Source organism: Mesoplodon densirostris, chromosome 9 (assembly GCF_025265405.1).
Source record: "Mesoplodon densirostris isolate mMesDen1 chromosome 9, mMesDen1 primary haplotype, whole genome shotgun sequence".
Taxonomy (NCBI): domain Eukaryota; kingdom Metazoa; phylum Chordata; class Mammalia; order Artiodactyla; family Ziphiidae; genus Mesoplodon; species Mesoplodon densirostris.
This window is the reverse complement of record NC_082669.1, coordinates 25,375,303-25,396,957: the sequence shown is the minus strand read 5'-3', so window position 1 is coordinate 25,396,957 and position 21,655 is coordinate 25,375,303. Positions and strand designations below refer to the sequence as shown.

Here is a 21,655-nt window from a genome sequence, read left to right as displayed (position 1 = left end):
ACTGAGCCATCCTAGGGATTTCTGCCTTAGGATATTGGATGTAGGGGTTGATGAGGGTTTCCCATTGGCCAAAGCTCTGCTAAAAATACTGCAAGAAGGAGTTCTCCTTATGTTAAGGACAACTTGCAGTCAGGATATATTTGAGAATTTTGTTTCAAGGAACTTCATTTTTTGGTTAAAATGCCCAAAGCCTAGCATTACCCCAGTTCTGGGCACATAAATGTTTGCTCCAAAGAAGACCTCAGAGATGGGGGGCACGGTTTATAGTTCCTTGCTGGCTCCAGGCAGGACTAATTATACTGGTTCAGAGTGTTTACTATGGCTGGGTCCCCCAAGGTGGCAGAATGGGATTCTTAGGTGACCAGAGAGAAGGAAAGGCCAATGATGGGAGCAATCACCGTCATTCAGTGGCTCAGACGGGAAGGTTTCCAACATATGGAGGTCACTGCAGTGGAAGATAAACCAGGTCTCCATACCAAGCACCCATTCAAGGAGTAGCAAGAATGGTTTACCTCTATCTTCCCCCAGTTGCTCTACTGCATCCCTGCCACATAGGAATTCCCATTTCAAGCCCTAGTGCTATTCACTCATCAAAGAAAAGCAATCTCTCTGGTGCACTGTAAAGCTGTCCTTACTGAAGGAAGAGTCAGTTTTATTCTCAGAATGTAGAAAATGCTGGATTTGAAAGGACGAAAGAGTCAAGTGTTTTCTTACAATCTGCTTTGTATATTGGGCATAGAAAACTGCAACTTTTGTTTGATGAGGGGGCCGTGATAAAACTTCAGACCCTGAATTCTCAAAAGCTTTATTAGCTTGAATGGCAACCTATACATGTGGCCCAGGAGGGCCAGACAGTTCTCAGTGTGATCTACACTTACGAGGGGGGTTGGAGGAGAAGAGCAAGAGGGGAATTAAGAGGTATCTCATCATTCTTATTTGGAGATACGTTTTGGCCTGAAAAACTGAACACGGGATGATTCTCAAGTTTTCTGTCCAACTTATAGTTTCCATTTTTCTTGCGATATTGTAAAAATCCACTGGGTAATCACAGTTCAACACTATGACGTGTCACATTCATTCACTCACTCGTATATGTAATGATTCAATATCTATTGAGCAAGTCCTATGTGGACGCTGGGAGTAAAATGATAAATTAGACATGGCTCCGTACCCATGTTGGCCTCTTTGTCAATTCCCACCCGAGTACCTAACCCGCTACCTTTGGGTCACCAAATGAAGAGGAGCCTCTCAATCAAGGGGACAGCAGAGACTTCCCTGGTAGTCCACTGGTTAGGACTCTGCGCTTCCACTGCAGGGGGCCCGGGTTTGATCCCTGGTCGGGGAACTAAGATCCCACGAGCCATGTGGTGTGGCCAAAAAATAAAAATAAAAAACATAAAAAGGGGGACAGCAACCTGGCTTCCAGAACAGATCACTGGCTTCTAGGTCTCAAATGGAGAAGACAGATAGAGAACCACAAAACCTAGGACATGTCTGGAGAGAACCATGGTTATTGTATTTTGGGGAAAGGAACCATGCTATGACACTCGGCTAGGACAACACATGAAAGTACATGCTGAAAATACCTGGGTGGATGGAGGAAGTGATCTCAAATCGGAATTGCAGTTGTCCACTCACATGATCTGTTGGAAGCCTGCGGCCAAGTGTGTAGCTGACCACCCTGTCCCTAGAAGGAAATAAGCACCGTCACAGATCTGGTCAATACCTGTCCTCCTAAAGACCACGCAGTGTGCTTTCTGTGTCAGTGGGTGAAGCAGCCAAGCCCAGGGAGGCCCTGCTATTAGGAGGTGGTGATCTGCTCGGGTACATACGAGATGGTCCTAAGGGAAAGATGGGAAAGTGCATCTGCTCAACAGCAATGAAAACCTTCAAGAAAATCCTTATCGAATACTCCTAAGCAGGGATCAGTAAACTACAGCCCATGGGCCAAATCTGGCCCATCACCTGTTTTCATAAGGCCATGAGCTTTTTACATTTTTAAATAGTTGGAAAAGAAAGCAAAAGAAGAGTAGTATTTTGTGACATGAAAATGATACGAAATTCAAATTTCAGTTTCCATAAATAAAAGTTTTATTAGAATGCAACCTTGCTTATTATTAAGTTTACTTCTTGTCTGGGCTGACTTCATGCTACAATGGCAGAGCTGAATAGTTGGGACAGAAACCATATGGCTTATACAGCCTGAAACATTTACTATCTGGCTCCTTATAGAAAGTTTGCCAACTGTGTTCTAGAGAAAAAAAGAAAAGATATGGATATCCTTTGCTTGCTTTTCCTGTGCAGGCTGATATTTTCCAAATATGCCCTTAATAATAGACAGTGCCAGCAGCAGATGCGTGTCTTGCGATATCTATCTATCTATCTATATCTAATATCTATGGAAGGATGCTGTCCTGGTTACCAGGGACCCTGTGGAGTGGTTCAGAAAGGGACCTGCTGCAGAACAGAGCAAAGCAAGACTTGTGGTCTGGGTCCATTGGCCCATGACCTCTGATTACACCAACTCCAGGGTCCCACAGAGAGACTCTGAAACTCCACCCCGGACTCTGGCACCATTCCCTCTTCTTACTCAAGGCAATTTTTAATTACTAGGAAGACAATTATCCAGGGAGAAATCAACCTGAAACTTTGCTATTATAGTTTCATCAACAATGCAGCTTCAGCAGAGCACATGGTCCCCTACCTTCGCCTAAATAGGAAGAGTGATTACCTTGGGATATTCAGAAATGAACAAATCCACTCTATCCAATAATAAAAGACATATTCCCAAACCAGTTGTTACTTAGATAATTTTGTATTCACTCCATTTATTCATTTGTGACATTCAAATAAAAAGATAAGTCACTGGCTGGTAGTGTTTTAATGTTTCTTCCTAGAAAGCACCAGCATTATGAAACAATATATATCCCAGTGATCCACTGACTTAGTATTTCTATTTGGGAAGCCCTGGTTGCATGCTTGGAGTTTCTAGGAAGCCCATTAAATAAAGCATTATATGCAGGGAAAATAGAATGAGCTACAATATTGACATGGTCCTTGGTCAGTATTATGAGGTAGGTCTACTACGACCATAAGAGATCCTGAACCCCACACCTCGTTGGAATCAGAGGAGGCCTAAAGACCATCAGACAGTGAGACAAAAATTAAATCGATCAGGCTTTGTATTTGTTTTCCATGTTTTTCTTTCCTTTGCTTTTCACTCACTTTATCAACAAATATTTTTTGAGCCTCTCCCATGTAAAAAGTGCTGCTGGTGATACACAGCAGGTAAAGCCTACCGCTGCCTTTAAATAGCTTACATCCAGCTGGGGGCATGAGGCAGGACCACCACATAAAGGGCTCAAGGCAGCGGTGATATTTCCAATGTGAGGCTGAGGCAGGCACGGGTAGAGGACTTGAGGGAGGCAGACAGTCAGGCAGAGAGCTGAGGGCTGCGACGTTACAGGCCAAGGGATTGAGGGAGCTTTCTGAGATTTATTTTAGAATTTTTTTTTTTTTTGGCCGCACAGCACGGCATGGGGGGTCTTAGTTCCCCAACCAGGGATGGAACCCACGCCCTCTGCAGTGGAAGCGCAGAGTCCTAACCACTGGATGGCCCAGGAAGTCCCATGAGCTGCCTTTATTTTAAAAGGCATACAGTTTGCTATTTTAAAAATGAAGTTTGGAATCATTTAGTCCCTATGTGCCACAGACAGCTTTACGTTCTTTAGGTATATTTTTGTTTGTTTGTTTGAGTGGAAAATGCAAACACCTTGTTTGACACACAACGGTAGCTTCGTAAATGTCAACTCCCTTTGGCTTGAGAATTAACACGTGTCTATGTGCACACAGCTGCACACACGCTATCAGGTTCTGATTACATGTCCTTATGATAACTGTGAGTGATTCCAAAGTCCTTCTGAAAATCCAAAGAGCTTTAAATTAAGACCCTTGGAAATTCTGCATAATTTTCCTCATTCCTTTGATATCATTCTAAGTATTGCATTGAGGCATATCTATGACCAGAGAGTTAGTGTTTTCAAATATAGTTGCCATTACCTATGGAAATACATATTATGTACAAGGATTTTAACTGGTCAGAGTTTAATAAGAACCCTGAATGGAAACGAATGTAGAAGATACAAAACGCAGAAACATATTCTCATATACAACTGAACTATGCAAGCAACATAATTGTGGTTGCACCATAAGGATTCATGCTTTTAAAGTTTCATACATATTATCTAGCATTTTCTATAAATACTAGTGTTTTCTAAGGCACTCTGGTCTAGTAACCCAGCATTTCATCTTGTTATGGAAACGTCACAAATAATTAAATCCTACACACAAGACAGGCATATGAATGAAATGTTATCCTTCGTAGTAAAACAAATTTTAATTTCTATCTGTACAGAAAAAATGTTGCATTAAGGGCTTCTTTCACTATAGTGTCTTAGGAATTTTTACTCTCTTGCATAAGTAACCAGTGGTACGCAAACTAGGGGAAAGGGAAGGGTCTGTTAATTAAATGTTGTAGCTCAACAACATAATTAATGGGAGAAGCCAAGGAAATACAGCACCACCTTTTCAGTTCAAGTCTCTATGAGACTGTATTGTTGCCTCCCTTGGGCCTGGCCTGCTGGCTGTTGCCTAGTGATACTGAGCTCTTGGTCAAGGTTTACCCTATGGCATGTCTTTCCAGGAGTCTCTGAACGGGCATCGACAGCTTTCCCAAGAAGCGCTTGATGATGGGGCGGCTCTTGGCAAACTTGTCCTTCACCTCAATTTCCAGCACATCAGTGGGCAAGGACACAAAGCTGAATTGCTGCAATGAAAAAACATGTGGCATCAATTAATTGCAAGGTGAGAGAGCTGGCCAGTCCCCAGTCCATCTGCTTTGAATGCTGTCATTGTCAAACACCCCAGCAGCAATATCTCTATCTATGTATCTATGTATCTATGTATCTATCTATGTATCTATCTATCTATCTCAACCTATCTCTATCTATCTATCTCACGGTTTTAGCAATGCTGCGAACCCTGTTTATTCAATAAATGAATAATGGTCACAATGAGATGTCTTCTCAGTGCTTAAAAATAAGGTCCTTTTCTTTCTTTTTTTTTTTTTTTTTTTGGCCACTTGGCTTGCAGGATCTTAGTTCCCTGACCAGGGATCGAACCTGTGCCCCCTGCAGTGGAAGTGCTGAGTTCTAATCACTGGACTGCCAGGGAATTCCCTAAAAATAAGGTTATTCTTGGAGATTCCAATAATAAAATCAACTCACTTTAAAGGGAAAGAATGCTACCTAGGCCTCACCATACTTGGCTGAAGGTATCAATATACTTAAAGAAAGAACAAGCAAAACTCACCTATAATTAAGGAAATGCACTTCAAATCAACAATGCAATAACATTTTTTCATGATTATAATGGCAGAGATTTTTAAAAGTTTGATCATACACTGCCTTCTGGAAAGTGGGAAGGGACAAGAACTCTCACGCTGTATTGATGGAAATGCAAATTGATTGGACCCTTGGGAAGGGAATTGGTAATAATTTTTGGCATTTAAACTACAAATTCCCTTCAACCCAGAATTCTACTTCTAGGAATTTCCCCTCTGGATTAACTCGTACAAGTGTTCAAAATACATATTTTTATAAGGATGTTCAATAGAGCATTATTAACAATTACAAAAGGCTGGAAAGATTTAAAGTACACCTACCAATAGGAAACCAGCTAAATGAAGGATGGTAAATTTTTGAAACAGAGAACTCTGTTGTCATTCAAAAGAAATAGGTAAATAAATATGTTCGGACATAAAATGATACCTGACAAATTAAGTGAAAAAAGGCAAGATGTAGAAAAATGTGAAGAGTGGGATTCTGTTTGTATTTTGAATTGCAGAGAAAATGCCTGGAGGGTACAATCCAAACTGAACTTGAGGATGTGGGCTCATGGTGGGGTTGGTGGGGAGAGAAAGCAGATCTTTTTCCTTCTGTTGTAAACTGTTCATTTTTTAAATAGCATACTGTAGGGCTTTTAAAATAAAGGCGACGACAATTAAAGGCAGACTGTTATCATCAGAAGTTGGCTTGGCTATCAATAAGTGTAGAAAAGGAGAGAGAGGAAAATATTTTCATTGCCCAGCTCAGACTCTCTGGGAGGGGGGAGGTGATTAAAAGTTATATAACCTTAATTGAGGGTTGTGAAACAGCTGAAATATATAACTATTTTCTTTTATTCTGATTAATTCCTAACAGCATTCTTTTCACTTTAGTTGATTTCTAATTTCAGAGGTTAAATAGGTCAGGCATACCAATGTTAATATCCCCTTCATACCAGTCAGTATGGGCTGGGGTATGCTGCAGTAACCACCCAATTCCACATCTCAGTGATGTATGGTAGCAAAGTTTTTTCCTTGCTCACACTGTCATTGTGGGCTGGCAGAGGGTTCTGCTCATCAGTCACTCAGGGAGCCAGACTGATGGAGCAGACACACTCTCTAACACTGCCAGCCACAGTGACAGCAGGAAAGAGAACTCTGGAGGGTTTTCCTCCTGCAAATAAGTATTCACTTTCAAACCCAAGTCTTCATCACAACTAGACACACACCCCAGCCACCCATAGGGAATAGGAAGTATGATCCTACCATATGTCTGGGAGATAGAGAACAGAAATATTTGGCAAACAGCAATAATGGCTTCCACTCCCTCTCTCCATATGGTGCGTCTAGTTTCCTTTACAAATTAGTTTTACTTAATAGCCATATATTTTCTAAGAACCAATCATTTTTGGTACTGACAAAACTGAATTTATGGACATGCTAAGCTTGAGGGTCAAACCCAGGAATTGGTTTGATTCTCCTCTAAGAAGGCCTGTGATCATCCAGCATCCCTATCTCGGGTCCCAAACTTCCATTTCTTCTGCCTAGTAATTCCATTCTGAAGTGTACTATAATGGATCTCCTAACCTAAAAGCTCAACCATAGGCTAGGCACATTGTAGTATATGTATATGACAGAATAGTTTCTAATTTTCTAAATTACAATAATTTATATTATGATTATACCTAAATATACAATTACAATGATAACACATTAAATGACAATAAGATAGAAAATGCCTATTTTCCAATGCTAAGTGACAAGAGCAAGGAACATGTAGCTCATGATCACAATAATGTGAATGAAATGAATAGAAAAAAGACTGGAAAGAATTTCAACAGCAGTTGCTTTACCAAGTAAGATTATGTTCCCCGCCCATTTCTTTCTGTGATGGACATGTATTATTTTTATAATGAAAAACATAACCACCTTTATTAAAACAAGAGTATTTCTGGTGCTAGCAGCCTGCACAGGACACGAAAGTCAGCTTACTAAGACGTTTTCTGAAACTTGGTGGTAAATCCTGAGTTCTTTTCCTCCCTCCACAAAGATTTCCTTCTCAGCCTCTCTTCACAAATCCACCCCTTCATGGCTGGCATCAACCCCTCCCCACCAGGCCCTTACTTCCATGCCACGGTTACTGGAGTCCATGTAAACTTCCAGCTAGGTCAGGTTCTTCTTTTTTTAAAAAAAAATTTTATTGGAGTATAGTTGACTTACAGTGTTGTGTTAGTTTCAGGTGTACAGCAAAGTGAATCAGTTATATATCTATATCTATATATCTATCTATATCTATACTATATCTATATCTGTCTATATATATCTCCATTCTCTTTCAGATTCTTTTCCCATATAGGTTACTACGGAACATGAGTAGAGTTCCCTGTGCTATACAGGTCAGGTTCTTTTAAGAACCAGTGAGCAGCTCTAAAAATATAAAAGTCTGCCTATTCCTGAGCAAGCTATTTGCACCTGTGAGTCTGAGGCCAGGGTGATGAATTTTGTCTGGCTGCTGACCTGGCTCTTATTTGAGCCCCTGAAGAACTTGCGGAGTGAGGTGGACTTGGCTTCTTTCCCTAGATCTGCACATCAAGGTTCTTGACTTTCTCATGCATGACCTCACTGAACCTCAGCATCTTTAACTGTAGACTAAGAAAAGAAGGTTCATGTCGTGTAAGATTAAACTGCATATTTTCCTCTCCATTCCTGGTCTATCCAGATTCTACCTGCCCCATCCTCTAATATTTCCTTCTCCTTTTGACTCTTTAATTACTGGACTTCTTTCAAATCTACGACCTTATTTCAGCTGGACCTTAACAACCAGTAAGTCTATACAAGTGTTGTAGTATCCGTAAGCCAGGTTCAAATGTCTAGGCACAGACAAAAGCTACAGGTCTCCTACTACTAATGCCCACTCTGTCTTTCTATCCAGAGAAATGGCCTGGTTAATGGTCAAAAGAAAAATCTGTGAACTATATCTGCAAAGGATTAAAAAAAAAGATGCATTACTGATCCAAGCCCCCGCTCTTTGTGGAATTCTGTCACCTTGCATCCTAGTTCACCTGTGAAAGAAACCAATGTGGCAAATGAAAAAGCCAATCCTGAATCCTTAGGGATTGGAAGTCTGGCCATTTCCCACTTCATCCTCCTCCTCTTGCTTGAGAGCATCTAAGGGTAACTGTACTCCATGCTTGGACCAATCAATAAATGGCTCCTTATCTCTGCATAAGTCATGAAACTATCCTAGATCAAGGAACTCCTGGTGTCTTGAGGGTCAGAGAGTAAAGTTCCATAAGTCACCTTTCCATTAGAACATTAAATTCTGAATTCTCTTTCTTGGCTGCACTTGAGGAACCAACTGTCAGACCTCTTATGATTGGCAACAATGGCAGGAAGAAAGCTGTACGAGGCCCAATGCCGGGGCATGAGCTGGAAGGACACATACAGTATTCTTACAGCATCAAGCCTCCTTTTGGTTTTGTTTCAGCACAGGTTGTGGGACTCTTACTTTTGTTTTGGGCCATTGGTACTTAGCCCTGGCTCCCATTAGAATCATCTGGGGCGGCTTTAACAAAAATACCCATTACTGGATCCCATCCTTGACTAATTAAATTAGATTCCCTTGGGGGTAGAGCTGGGCACTGGTAGTGTTTCTAGCTTCCCAGGTTACTCTACCATGCAACCAGAGTGGAGAGTCACAGTTCCCACAGTAATAATCCATTTTAACATAGAATAATCTCATTGTTATAAAAATATTTCTTAGATCAAATCTAAATCTTCCTCTGTGGCCTGAATATTTAGCCCAGTGATTCATAACATATTCTTCAAATCCCAGCTTAGTAGTACTATTAAATTTAATAATATTTATTTTTTAATAATAATATTTAATAATATTTAGTTTTTTGGTCTTGGCATTCTTATTAATAGCAGTAGATGGTAGTGGGCCTCTATCCAATAGATGCCAGTAATACCCCTCTAGTTGTGACAACCAAAAATGACTCCAATCATTGCTCAATGTCTCCTGGGGGCAAAACTGCCCTTGTTGAGAACTACCAATGTAGGCCTACCTTCTTCAATTTTCCAGAGAGATGTTAGACTAGTGTTGCAATATATGGGGGTATCTATTTATTTTGGTTTGCATTGTTACTCAATAGGCCACTTACAGAAATAAGATGCTTTATTTATTTATTATATTCTATCTTGCTTCAGAAAAGACATGGGGTAGATCTTCTATAAACAGAATTTCCATAAACTGAACTTACTGAAATAAAAACAAAGTAGAGAACCAAAAGAAATATTAAATTGGAAATTATGTTAAACTATGGCAGCAGTTCCATAATGGGCAAGTGAGGCAGAGATCAGGAGAATGTTGGTCATAAAGCAGCCAATGGCTCAGAAGAAGGGAAGGGTTACTTATTCACTCAAAAACACCTCCTGAGCACTGACTCTGAGCTGGGTGCTGGTGACATGGCCACGTCCCTACGAGCTTGCAGTCTTATGCTTCAGGTAGACAATGACAAAACAGAAAGCTCCATGGTAAGAGTCCCCAAAGGTTCAGCCTGATGGACAGGTACAGAGAAGGGGTGGTGATGGTGGTGGGGAGAAGGCTAATGAACAGATAGAGACAACTTCCCAGAGGAGGCGATGCCTTAACTAAGTCATAACAGTTAAGTGGGCATCAGCTGGATGAAGAAGGTGTGGGAGGAACATTCCAGGGAGAGAGGACACTATTGGCAAAAGGCTGAAGTTCACAGAGTGCACAGGTCCCTTTGGGAAATGTGGGTGCCTCACTGTGTCTGGATCATAGAAGGGGTCAAGTTATGAGAGGAAACTGGATAGATAAGCAGGATCCAGCTCACAATCAGCTTCCTGGATAGAGCCTAGACTTATCCCAAAGGCATCTGGGAACAATGGAACTGAATTATGCAAATGACACACTCAGATATGCATTTCAGAGAAGTCACTGTAGTAGTGCTGAGGAGGTGTCCATAGATGGTCAGGCCAGGAGGCAGACAGACCAGGTGAAACAACGGAGAAGTGAGGAGGAAGCCTGGCAGGGAAGGAGGAAAGGGGTGGCAGATTTGTGGACTGGCTAAATGTCAGTGAGAGCCCTGGCATGTGGGAGAGAAAGAGACCTTAAGTTCCCAAGGCTGGATTTGCAAGACTGAGGGCATGTGGGAGGATTAATAGCTAGAAGAGAGGGGCGGAGTGATTGAATGTCCCAAAGCAATGAAGGTACAGAGAGATGGTAATAGGGGTTGTTTATGGAAGGATATTAGGTTGTAAAGAGACAGCTGGGGAGCTTGTGATGTTTTCACATGACTGAAGGTGTAAACATTGGAATGGATGGCTGGTGATAAATGGAAGTAAAGGTCAATGGGATCGAGGACGTTAAGGAAATTAGGTCATTCATGTGGACTCTGTGATCATCCAGGAGAATGGTTGGTCTTGGGTAAAAAGGGAAGACGGTGCCACAGGTAGAAAGGACGAGTTGTAGCCGAGTAACTAACGGGACCCATTAGTGCCTTGATGTAGCCAAAACAATAAGGACATCAGTGTGAGAGGGGACACTATAATTAAACATGAAGAAATAGTTGGAAGTTTCAGAGAAATGTTCAACATGATTTGGAAAGTATTTTCACTTAGGCATTTAGGGGGCAGGTATGATAAAAGATGATCCCAGTCCTGAGAGAGCAGAAGTGCAGTTGATTCATTTATGTCCACTCATAAACTTACGGAAGTCGGGAAAGGTTGAGAAGGGAGAAGTGGTAGGGATGGTTGACTTGTTTCGGGTCATGTTACATTTGAAGAGGTAGGAGGATGTTGAGGAGTAAGGCAGGAATACCAACTCGAACCCAAGACTGGATGCCTGGTGATGTAGGGGAGGAGTGGTCCTAACTGTTGTGTGAAATAGGTCGTGATATGCAGTTAGAGGGGCTTCTAGTTTTGCCTCTCTTCTCTTGCAGACGTAAGGGGAAAATAAAACACCAACTCCATTCACAAGAGGCTGCCTGGTGTGAATCAGCCAACACCATTATTCATTACTAATGAAAGTTAAATGGACTAGGCTTAGCGCTTCCCGTGCAAAGGTTCTCCAAGGAGAAGGAAAGCAGGAAGGAAGTAAACGGAGCATGCAAACTGCAGCTACTTTTCTTTAGAACCTTGCATGGTATGTGACTTTCAATTCAGGTGGCGCTATTCATTGAGCTTAAAAATGATACTCAAAAATAGTGCTGCCTAAAGTCAAGGATAACTATAGAAAACAACTTCACTAGCAGAGCAATCACTGAGTCAAGAGCAATGTTTTTCTCTCTCACTAGCAACGTCACAGGGTTTTATATTAAGAGGTGATGCTCTTGGACTCTGGGCATAGGAGACTTACCGCTCCAAGCAGTGCGTAGCCTGACTCTACCGTAGGAAGGACATGCCAGAATCCTGCTGAGATGTGAGCCTTGTATCTGCAGAGAATCTAACTGCTTTGAATAATAAAGGCTGCTCTTACAAATCTGTGGTATGTGGAAAGTTTACATTTCTCCTTATGCATAAGAACAAGGGAACTGGTCTTGACTGGGCCTCCGCCATCTCCCTATCAGGCACTGAGAAAACTCAGCCACAGAAAAGAATATTATTAATTTTATTTGCAGGCACTGCTGTGGCAAAATTAGGCCAAGATTTAGGCTTGGCAGAGTGGGAAGCAAGGTCTGCAAGTGTGTGCTTGTAGATATGTAATGTTATATACTTATATACTATATATAAAATACATCAAATACAAAAGTATGTATTATACTTACTACTTACATGTATTCTATCTATATCTGTATCTATATCCATATTCTTAACCACAGGCATCCCTAACCCCCAGGCCACATACCAATACCGGTCTGTGGCCTGTTAGAAACTGGGTTGCACAGTAGGAGGTGAGTGGCAGGTGAGTGAGTGAAGCTTCATCTGTATTTACAGCTGCTCCCCATCGCTCACATTACTGCCTGACCTCCGCCTTCTGCCAGCATTATGGTGAGTTGTATAATTATTTCATTATATATTACAACGTAATAATAATAGAAATAAAATGGACAATAAGTGTAATGCACTTGAATCATCCCAAAACCATGCCCCTCCCTCCCTGGTCCATGGAAAAATTGTGTTCCACGAAACCAACCCCTGGCGTAAAAAAGGTTGGGGACCACATCTACATCTCTAGGTCTTTTGCTTCTGAAGATGATTCATTTCAATGCCTATAAAAAAGGAATAGGATTAGATTACTAGATTGAAAACCAAGAAGACCAAAATTTGCTGTGTGATCATAAGCAACTTAATCAACCTTTCTATGTCTACTTTATAGTACCCCTAACAGAGAAGAAGCACTGTCTGCACAGGCTTTGCTGGTAAATTGTCATCTTCACTGTACAGTTCCTCAACTGCATACCTTGGTCAGCCCTGCATGTTCTTTGTACCTTTAGGAGCCTATATCCAATCAGTCATTGAATCTAAACTCTCTAGAGTCTGTTCTCTCCTCCCCACTTCTGCTGCCACTGGCCAATGTCATTCCCTGCTCATGGAATAACCTCTTAACTGGTCTCCCAGTAAGCTTTTCTCTTACAGTGGCGAGTAAAGTTATGTCTCTGAAACACAGATTTGATCCTTTCATTCTCTTGCAGAATAACTTCCTCTGATGTTTTTCTCACTCATGGGATGAAATCCAAATTTCCCAATGACGCGTTTGGTTCCTGCCAATCTTTCCACCTTCACTTATTATACTCATTCCCTGGCAACCTCATTTTCTTTCACACATATTCACAGACTTACTATTTTCCTAGAAGTTGTTCTTTCCCAACTTCCTGGCCATGCCAAACTCCTACTCATCCTCTAAACACCCATTCAAATAAAATTTCTTCTGTGAAGCCTTTTCTGACTTTGGGAACCACCAACAGAGACAACTGTTTTTTCTTCTGCTTCCATATCTCCTCTATAGTTTTTATCACGTTATTTATTTTCTTGTGGTTAATAAGGATGCACACAGAAATGTGTAATTTGACATTGACAAGAGAGGGAATCAGTGATTGGGCACTCCTGGAGGTATTTCCACCAGAAGTCACATACTGATGCTGCAAAAGTGGAATATAATACAAGCTTGTGTGTAATCTAAGATGCATTCTCTATGAATGCTAGATTGCACCTTCAGTGCCCAAGCCATTTTAGTTATTGTTCTGGCAGAAAATCTAAGTACTAGATTTTAATAAAAATAGAAAATATGAACAGACCAATCAAAAATACTGAAATTAAAACAGTGATTAAAAAACTCCCAACAAAAAAAGTACAGGACCAGATGGCTTCACCGGCAAATTCTATCAAACATTTAGAGAAGAGTTAACACCTATCCTTCTGAAACTATTCCAAAAAATTGCAGAGGAAGGAGTATTCCCAAACACATGCTATGAGGCTGCCATCATCCTGATACCAAAGTCAAAGATACCACAAAACAAAAGAAAAAGAAAATTACAGGCCAATATCACTGATGAACATAGACACAAAAATCCTCAACAAAATACCAGCAACCCGAATCCAGCAGTATATTAAAAGGATCATACACCATGATCAGTTGGGATTTATCCCCGGGATACAAGGATTTTTCAATATTCACAAATCAATCAGTGTGATATGCCACATTAACAAATTGAAGAATAAAAACCATATGATCATCTCAATAGATACAGAAAAAAGCTTTTGACAAAATTCAACACGATTTTTGACAAAAACTCTCCAGAAAGTGGGCATAGAGGGAACATACCTCAACATAATAAAGGCCATACATGACAAACCCACAGCTAACACCATACTGAACAGTGAAAAGCTGAAAGCATTTACCCTAAGATCAGGAACAAGACAAGGATGTCCACTACTGCTACTTTCAGTCAACATAGGTTTGGAAGTCCTAGCCACAGGAATCAGAGAAGAAAAAGAAATAAAAGGAATCCAAACTGCAAATGAAGAAGTAAAACTGTCACTGTTTGCAGATGACATGATACTATATGTAGAAAATCCTAAAGATGCTACCAGAAAACTACTAGAGCTCATCAATGAATTTGGTAAAGCTGTAGAATTCAAAATTAATACATAGAAATCTGTTGTATTTCTATACACTAACAATGAAAGACCAGAAAGAGAAATTAAGGAAACAATCCCATTTACCATTGCATCAAAAAGAATAAAATACCTAGGAATAAACCTACCTAAGGAGGCAAAAGACCTGTTCTATAAGGCACTGATGAAAGAAATCAAAGATAAACAGGTGGAGAGATATACCATGTTCTTGGATTGGAATAATCAATATTGTCAAAATGACTTTACTACCCAAGGCAATCTACAGATTCAATGCAATCCCTGTCAAATTACCAACGGCAATTTTTTTTTTTTCAGATCTAGAACAAAAAATCTCAAAATTTGTATGGAAACACAAAAGAACCCAAATGCCAAAGCAACCTTGAGAAAGAAAAATGGAGCTGGAAGAATCAGGCTCCCTGACTTCAGACTATACTGTAATGCTACAGTAATCAAAACAGCATGATACTGGCACAAAGACAGACTTATAGATCAATGGAACAGGACAGAACGCCCAGAGATAAACCCACGCACATATGGTCAATTAATTTATGACAAAGGAGGCAAGAATATACAATGGAGAAAAGACAGCCTCTTCAATAAGTGGTGCTGGGAAAACTGGACAGCCACATGTAAAAGAATGAAATTAGAACATTCTCTAACACCACACACAAAAAGAAACTCAAAATGCATTAAAGATCTAAATGTAAGACCAGAAACTATAAAACTCCTAGGGGAAAACATAGGCAAAACATTGGATCCACCTCCTAGAGTAATGGAAATAAAAACAAAAATAAACAAATGGGAGCTAACTAAACTTAAAAGCAAAGGAAACCATAAACAAAACAAAAAGACAACCCACAGAATGGGAGAAAATATTTGCAAGTGATGCGACCAACAAGGGATTAATCTCTAAAATATACAGACAGCTCATGCAGCTCAATATCAAAAAAGACAAAAAACAAAAAGCAAAAAAACAAACAACCCATCAAAAAATGGGCAAGAGATCTAAGTAGACATTTCTCCAAAGAAGACATACAGTTGGCCAAAAAGCACATGAAAAGATATTCAACATTGCTAATTATTAGAGAAATGCAAGCCAAAACTACACTGAGTTATCACGTCACACTGGGCAGAACGGCCATCATCAAAAAGTCTACAAATAGTAAATGCTGGAGAGGGTGTGGAGAAAAAGGAACCCTCTCTCCTGTTGGTGGGAATGTAAACTGGTACAACCACTATGGAGAATAGTATGGAGGTTCCTTAAAAAACTATAAATAGAGCTACCATATGATCCTGCAATCCCACGCCTGGGTGTATATCTAGAGAAAACCATAATTCGGAAAGATACATGCAGCCCAATGTTCAAAGCAGCACTATTTACAATAGCCAAGACATGGAAGCAACCTAAATGTCCATTAACAGATGGATGGATAAAGAAGATGTGGTAAATTTATACAATGGAATATTACTTAGGCATAGAAAAGAAGGAAATAATGCCATTTGCAGCAACATGGATGGACCGAGAGATTATCCTACTAAGTTAAGTAAGCCAGATAGGGAAAGACAAATATCATATGATATGGCTTATATGTGGAATCTAAAATAAAATTGATACAAATGAACTTATATACAAAACAGAAATAGACCCACAGATATAGAAAACAAATTTATGATTACCAAAGGAGAAAAGTGAGGGGGGATAAATTAAGAGCTTGTGATTAACCTATACACAATACTATACATAAAATAGGTAACCAACAAGGACCTACTATGTAGCACAGGGAGCTATACTCAATATTTTGTAATAACCGATAAGGTAAAAGAATCTGAAAAAAAAATATGTACGTATGTATAACTGAATCACTTTGCTGTACACCTGAAACTAACACAACACTGCAAATCATCTATACTTCAATTTAAAAAAATGCTATTGCACACTTTAAAAAAAGATACATCACCATACAAAAAAAGAGTGGAGTAAAAATAAAGCCATTTTCAAATATAAAATGACTTTGAGAGTTTACCATCCATAAACTTTCAGGACTTTTTTTCAGACACAGGTTACAATTATAATTAAAAGTCAAGACATCAGATTAAGAAAAAGAGATACAGTACCAATATAAAAAATCATGGTATATACAGACATTCCTTGACTTGTGATGGTTCAACTTAGAATTTTTGACTTTACAATGGTGTGAAAGTGATATGCATTCAGTAGAAACCATACCTTGAGTTTTGAATTTTGATCTTTGCCCGGGTAGTGAGGTGTGGTACAATGATACTCTGTCGTGATGCTGGACACTGGCAGCCACAGCTCCCACTGGACCACACGGGTGAACAACCCATACACTTACAACCATTCTGTACCCAAACAGTCATTCTGGTTTTTACTTTTAATAGAGTATTCAACAAATTACATGAGATATTCACCACTTTAGTATAAAGTAGGCTTTGTGTTAGATGATTTTGCCAAACTGTAGGCTAATGTTAAGTGTTCTGAACATATTTAAGATAGGCTAGGCTAACCTATGAAGTTCAGTAGGTTAAGGGTATTAAATGCATTTTTAAAAATGATGTTATTTTCTTTATTAAAAACTTTTTATTTAATATTTGAGTATAGGTGATTAATCATGTTGTGGTAGTTTCCCATGTACAACAAAGTGATTCAGTTATACATATACATGTATCTATTCTTTTTCAAATTCTTTTACCAATTAGGTTGTTACAGAATATTGAGCAGAGTTCTTTGTTTGTTACCCATTTTAAATATAGCAGTGTGTATTTAGATTATTTTCAACTTATGATGGGTTTATTGGAATGTAATCCCATCATTAAGTAAATAGCTATCTATCTATCTATCTATCTATCGAATCTACCATCTATCTATCGATATAGATACAGCCTCCACATTTTGGTGTGTATTTTGTATATATTTTTATGAACAACTTTATGAAAATAGAAAACATAAACAATGGATACTTTCTAGAAAAAAAGTTTTAAAGTTGATTCAAGAGAAAATAGAAAACCTGAATAAATGAATAAACCTTTAAGAATTGAACTGATAATCAAACATCTTGTTACCAAATCACTCTATAAGTAAATTTTACCAAAACTCCTTAGAACTCCTTGGAATCTCTATCTTACATAAACTGTTCAAGAAAAAATGAAAATATAAAAAAGAGACAGCTACACAAATCATTTTCTGAGGATGACATCGTTGACACAAACTGTACATGGACATTGTAAGAAAACTAAAGACATCTTAATTCTTAACACAGTTGCAAAAGTCCTAAATAAAAATAGCTGCAAGTCAAAAATGACATTTTAAAGAAAAACACCAAAGTGTATCTTCCAGGCTGAGTGCTACCTGTGTGACCCCTCCTCTGAGACCGGTAGCCCCCTCCTCCTTGGTCATTCCTTATGTTCTTGCAGAGGGTAGGTAAGATGTGAGACATTCATTTTATGTATTAACTTTATTTCATCTTACTTTTTACTCAAAAACTTCTCTGATTTCATTTTTCTCACCTATATTTAAATACATTTTATCTTGCTGTATTGTACGCATTTCGTATATTTTTCAGGAACAAGAAGTGATACGCTGTGTGCCCTCAGATTTGACACTTCCTATGGGAAACGTCAGGTCACTAAGTGACCCGTACCTAAAGAGATGGGCCAACAGTTGAGGCCAGAACCCCTCCTCTTCCCTTCAGCATCAGGCAGCCCATTAAGTAAGAAGACCTCTGCCTCCCCTTTTCCCAATCCTAGGTTCCAACAATGGGGCCATTATCCCTGCAGGAAAAGGTGAGGGGATTCCCCGACTTCTACTATGATTTCATTTCTCTTGAAGGTGCTGGAGTGGGGAGAAGGGGAAAAAGAAAAGAGTTTGTCTCCTTTCCACTCCAAGACCCTCAAACCACAATCCTGGTCTGTGGTGGATCGGAGGAAAAGAGATTTAAACTAGACTTGATTGGATTATAACTAAAAATGATCAGCAAGTTAAAGGATGTGCCCAAGACATCTTTTTTTTTTTTTTTTGAAAGTAAACTGGTTGTCTTTTTTTTTTTTTAAGATGTTGGGGGTAGGAGTTTATTAATTTATTTATTTACTTTTGCTGTGTTGGGTCTTCGTTTCTGTGCGAGGGCTTTCTCTAGTTGTGGCAAGCGAGGGCCACTCTTCATCGCGGTGCGCGGACCTCTCACTATCGCGGCCTCTCTTTTTGCGGAGCACAGGCTCCAGACGCGCAGGCTCAGTAGTTGTGGCTCACGGGCCTAGTTGCTCCGCGGCATGTGGGATTCTCCCAGACCAGGGCTCGAACCCGTGTCCCCTGCATTAGCAGGCAGACTCTCAACCACTGCGCCACCAGGGAAGCCCCCAAGACATCTTTAAGAGATAGTTGAGCATGGCTGAATGCCATGACTGGAAGAAATTAAAACTAATTATGGTATCACATCACTGAATTGAGGCAGCTCAATTAAGCAGATTGTCTATCTATCTATCTATCTATCTATCTATCTACCTACCTACCTACCCTACCTACCTACCTACCCACCCACCAATCTATAATATGTAGTTTGGCAGGTATATAAAATATCTGCTTCTCAAATATTCTCTTGGTTATTTTAGCTGGGTTTGAAAGCTTATTGCTAACTTAATCATTATGGATCTGCCATCTACTGTTCCATATTATCTGTGGGCTGCACAATATTCCCTTTTAATTACACTGTAAGTCATTGGACTTGTGCTGTATTTCTTCTGTCTGTATGCTTCTCTCACAAATATACTAAGTTATACCCATATCCGTTAAATGCCTCCCTTAAATGTAATGTTCTTTTAGCCAAAGATGGATACAGCCTAAATGTTTACCATAAGCTTTTTACATATATAAACAAAATCTCAGAAAATATGAGATTAACTAATTAATCATGGTGTTACTATAAAAATAATTTTGTAATATATGAAATCAATAACCTAAACAACCTAAACAAAAATTCAGTCATTACAAAATTGCAAATTAAAGTCATTGACAATATGACAAGAACTCTACTGATTTTCCCTGATATTTTTAACTTAAAAATGCTGTTGTTTATGTTGGTTTTTGTTCATATTTCTTTATTAACTTTATTCTAGGCTAATTATCCAAAGCACTGAAAAAAGCTGAGAAAGCTAAGTAGATTAAAGCCTGATGTAACTCGAGAGTTTTCACTGGGCACAGCCATTACTTCCCGCAAGACAATCCTGATGGAGAAAAAGATGAGAACCTGCTAATAGACCCCCCAGAAGGATGGAATCATAGTCAGAAATGGACCTTGCTGAAGTGGAATTTCTGCTGTGTAAGGAAAGAGAGTCCAAAGGATTTGGCCATTTCTATGACTTAATCCCCATTGGCTATTTCTCTTTCATTCTTTAAATGTGGTCAGTTTGTGTAGATATGCCAAGGGCAACTGCATACCTCCTCTGAAATTCCTTGGGTCGTCTCCCACCTGCCTGCCCCATCGTTCCTGACCCTTGTCTCTCCTGGTACCTAAATCCTCCTCTTTGGCTCATCTGTGCTTGGTTTGTATTTTACTCAAGACTGCATGCTCAGAAATCCACTTAGATTGGTTCTCCCTGACTCTAGCCCTACCTTTGATTTTTGGTATCAGCCAAAATAGGATGTTGCTTCTGGTGTTGGTCTTTAGCTTAACAAATTTCAGTCAATGAGAGACGCACTACCCAGCTCTGATTTGCAGTGTTTGCCAGTTTTCTTGGTGTAAATACTCACACCTTGGCTGACTTCACTAAATGTGGAGCTGGGAAGAGATGTGCATGGTGGCGCCTGGGAGCCCACATGAGTCACCTCTGGCACATCACTGGCCCCATGGATGGTGTCCTAAGCCAACCCCTCATCCAGTTCACTCTATTCCTCCATGAGAAATTAGGAGGCACTTGGTTTTACTGCTGCTCTCAGAACCTCCACTTCCATCTTATTTCTTCAGAGGCTGCAAAATGATGCTAACAGACAAGTACAAAGAATACTTTAGCCAATGGACATCAAACTGTGTGTCTCTCTGAGTCCTAGGTTCAGTAGCAGGCATCACCTGGGAACCAGAGGCAGTACCACTGGAGTAGCGTGCCTTATGTTTTTAAGTTGGTGTTCCATTCATGAGTTCCTTTCATAAGAGTTTAGCCAATGGAAGAAATGATTTGGTGCTTAGATAATGGTTGTCTATATCAAGAAACTTCAAGAATCTTTTTTTAAAAACTACTGTCCTGGCGCAGGGCTGCTGGTTAGGGTTTCTTGCACACTCACCGCCAGTGCCAGCTTTGCATGTTGAAGAATGCTTTTCTTCCATAAAAGTGAACTTTGGGTTTATGATCCTGTTTCCCTTGTCCAGGTCAAAGTGCAATTTAATTTCTGATTAAATTACTTCTTAATTTCTAATCAATCAGGACAGAAGTTAACAATCTATTTCAAACCAATCAGTTTGGTTAAAGCTCATTAGGGTTGGCTTATTACAGTAATCATTTAGCAATTGTGCTTACTTTCTGGGGATCAAGGGCCTCGGCCAGGCACCTGTATTTATCTCTAGAGGATGGGGATGCTTTTAGCCTAAGCTGGTCTGCTTGCTCTGCTCAGTCAATCAGGTTTTGGCGATTTTCCCACCCAGTAGGTCTCATTCTTATTTACTCATGATGATGTGGGGATGATTAAATGTGATAACTCTGGTAAACAACCTAATATTACTGGCTATATAGAAGAATACTCTAAGCCTGACCCTTGTGAGTTTATGCTCATGCTTGACTCAAGTTGTCAGGGCAGTGGCTTGTGGTTTGGTTAACTGTATGGTAATGTCTGGGTTACTGGTGTCTACTCACAGCCAGTCCCAGCACTAGAAGCTGCCCTGATCTACCTGCACTGTTGTTCTTCTCACATACCAGAGCCCTATTTTAAGTGCACTGTAGCTGGAGGATACTGAAGGGACCCAGTAGACAAAAGTGAGTAATAAGAGCTAATTAAAGTTACATCTACACTTCTCCATATTCACTGTCACTGTTCTGGTCCAAGCTTCAATATCTCCCACCTAGTTTCTTCCACTGCCTCTCAACTGATGCCCTTTCTCCACCTACGTGCCCACACCCCTCACCATGCATCAGCAGCACAAGAGTCTTATTTGTTTCACATCTCACCAG

General features: G+C 39.9%; 1 protein-coding gene across 1 annotated transcript in view; it reads right to left on the bottom strand.

Annotated features, from left to right (window-relative positions):
• HECW1 (HECT, C2 and WW domain containing E3 ubiquitin protein ligase 1) overlaps nt 1–21,655 on the bottom strand; it is a 249,871-nt gene that overhangs the window by 107,819 nt on the left and 120,397 nt on the right. Inside the window, exons 6-7 of the mRNA XM_060108182.1 lie at nt 4,683–4,825; nt 1,587–1,687 (exon numbers count right to left, since the gene is read on the bottom strand). Of these exons, the coding sequence (XP_059964165.1) occupies nt 1,587–1,687; nt 4,683–4,825 (244 nt within the window). The remainder of the gene's footprint in view (nt 1–1,586; nt 1,688–4,682; nt 4,826–21,655) is intronic.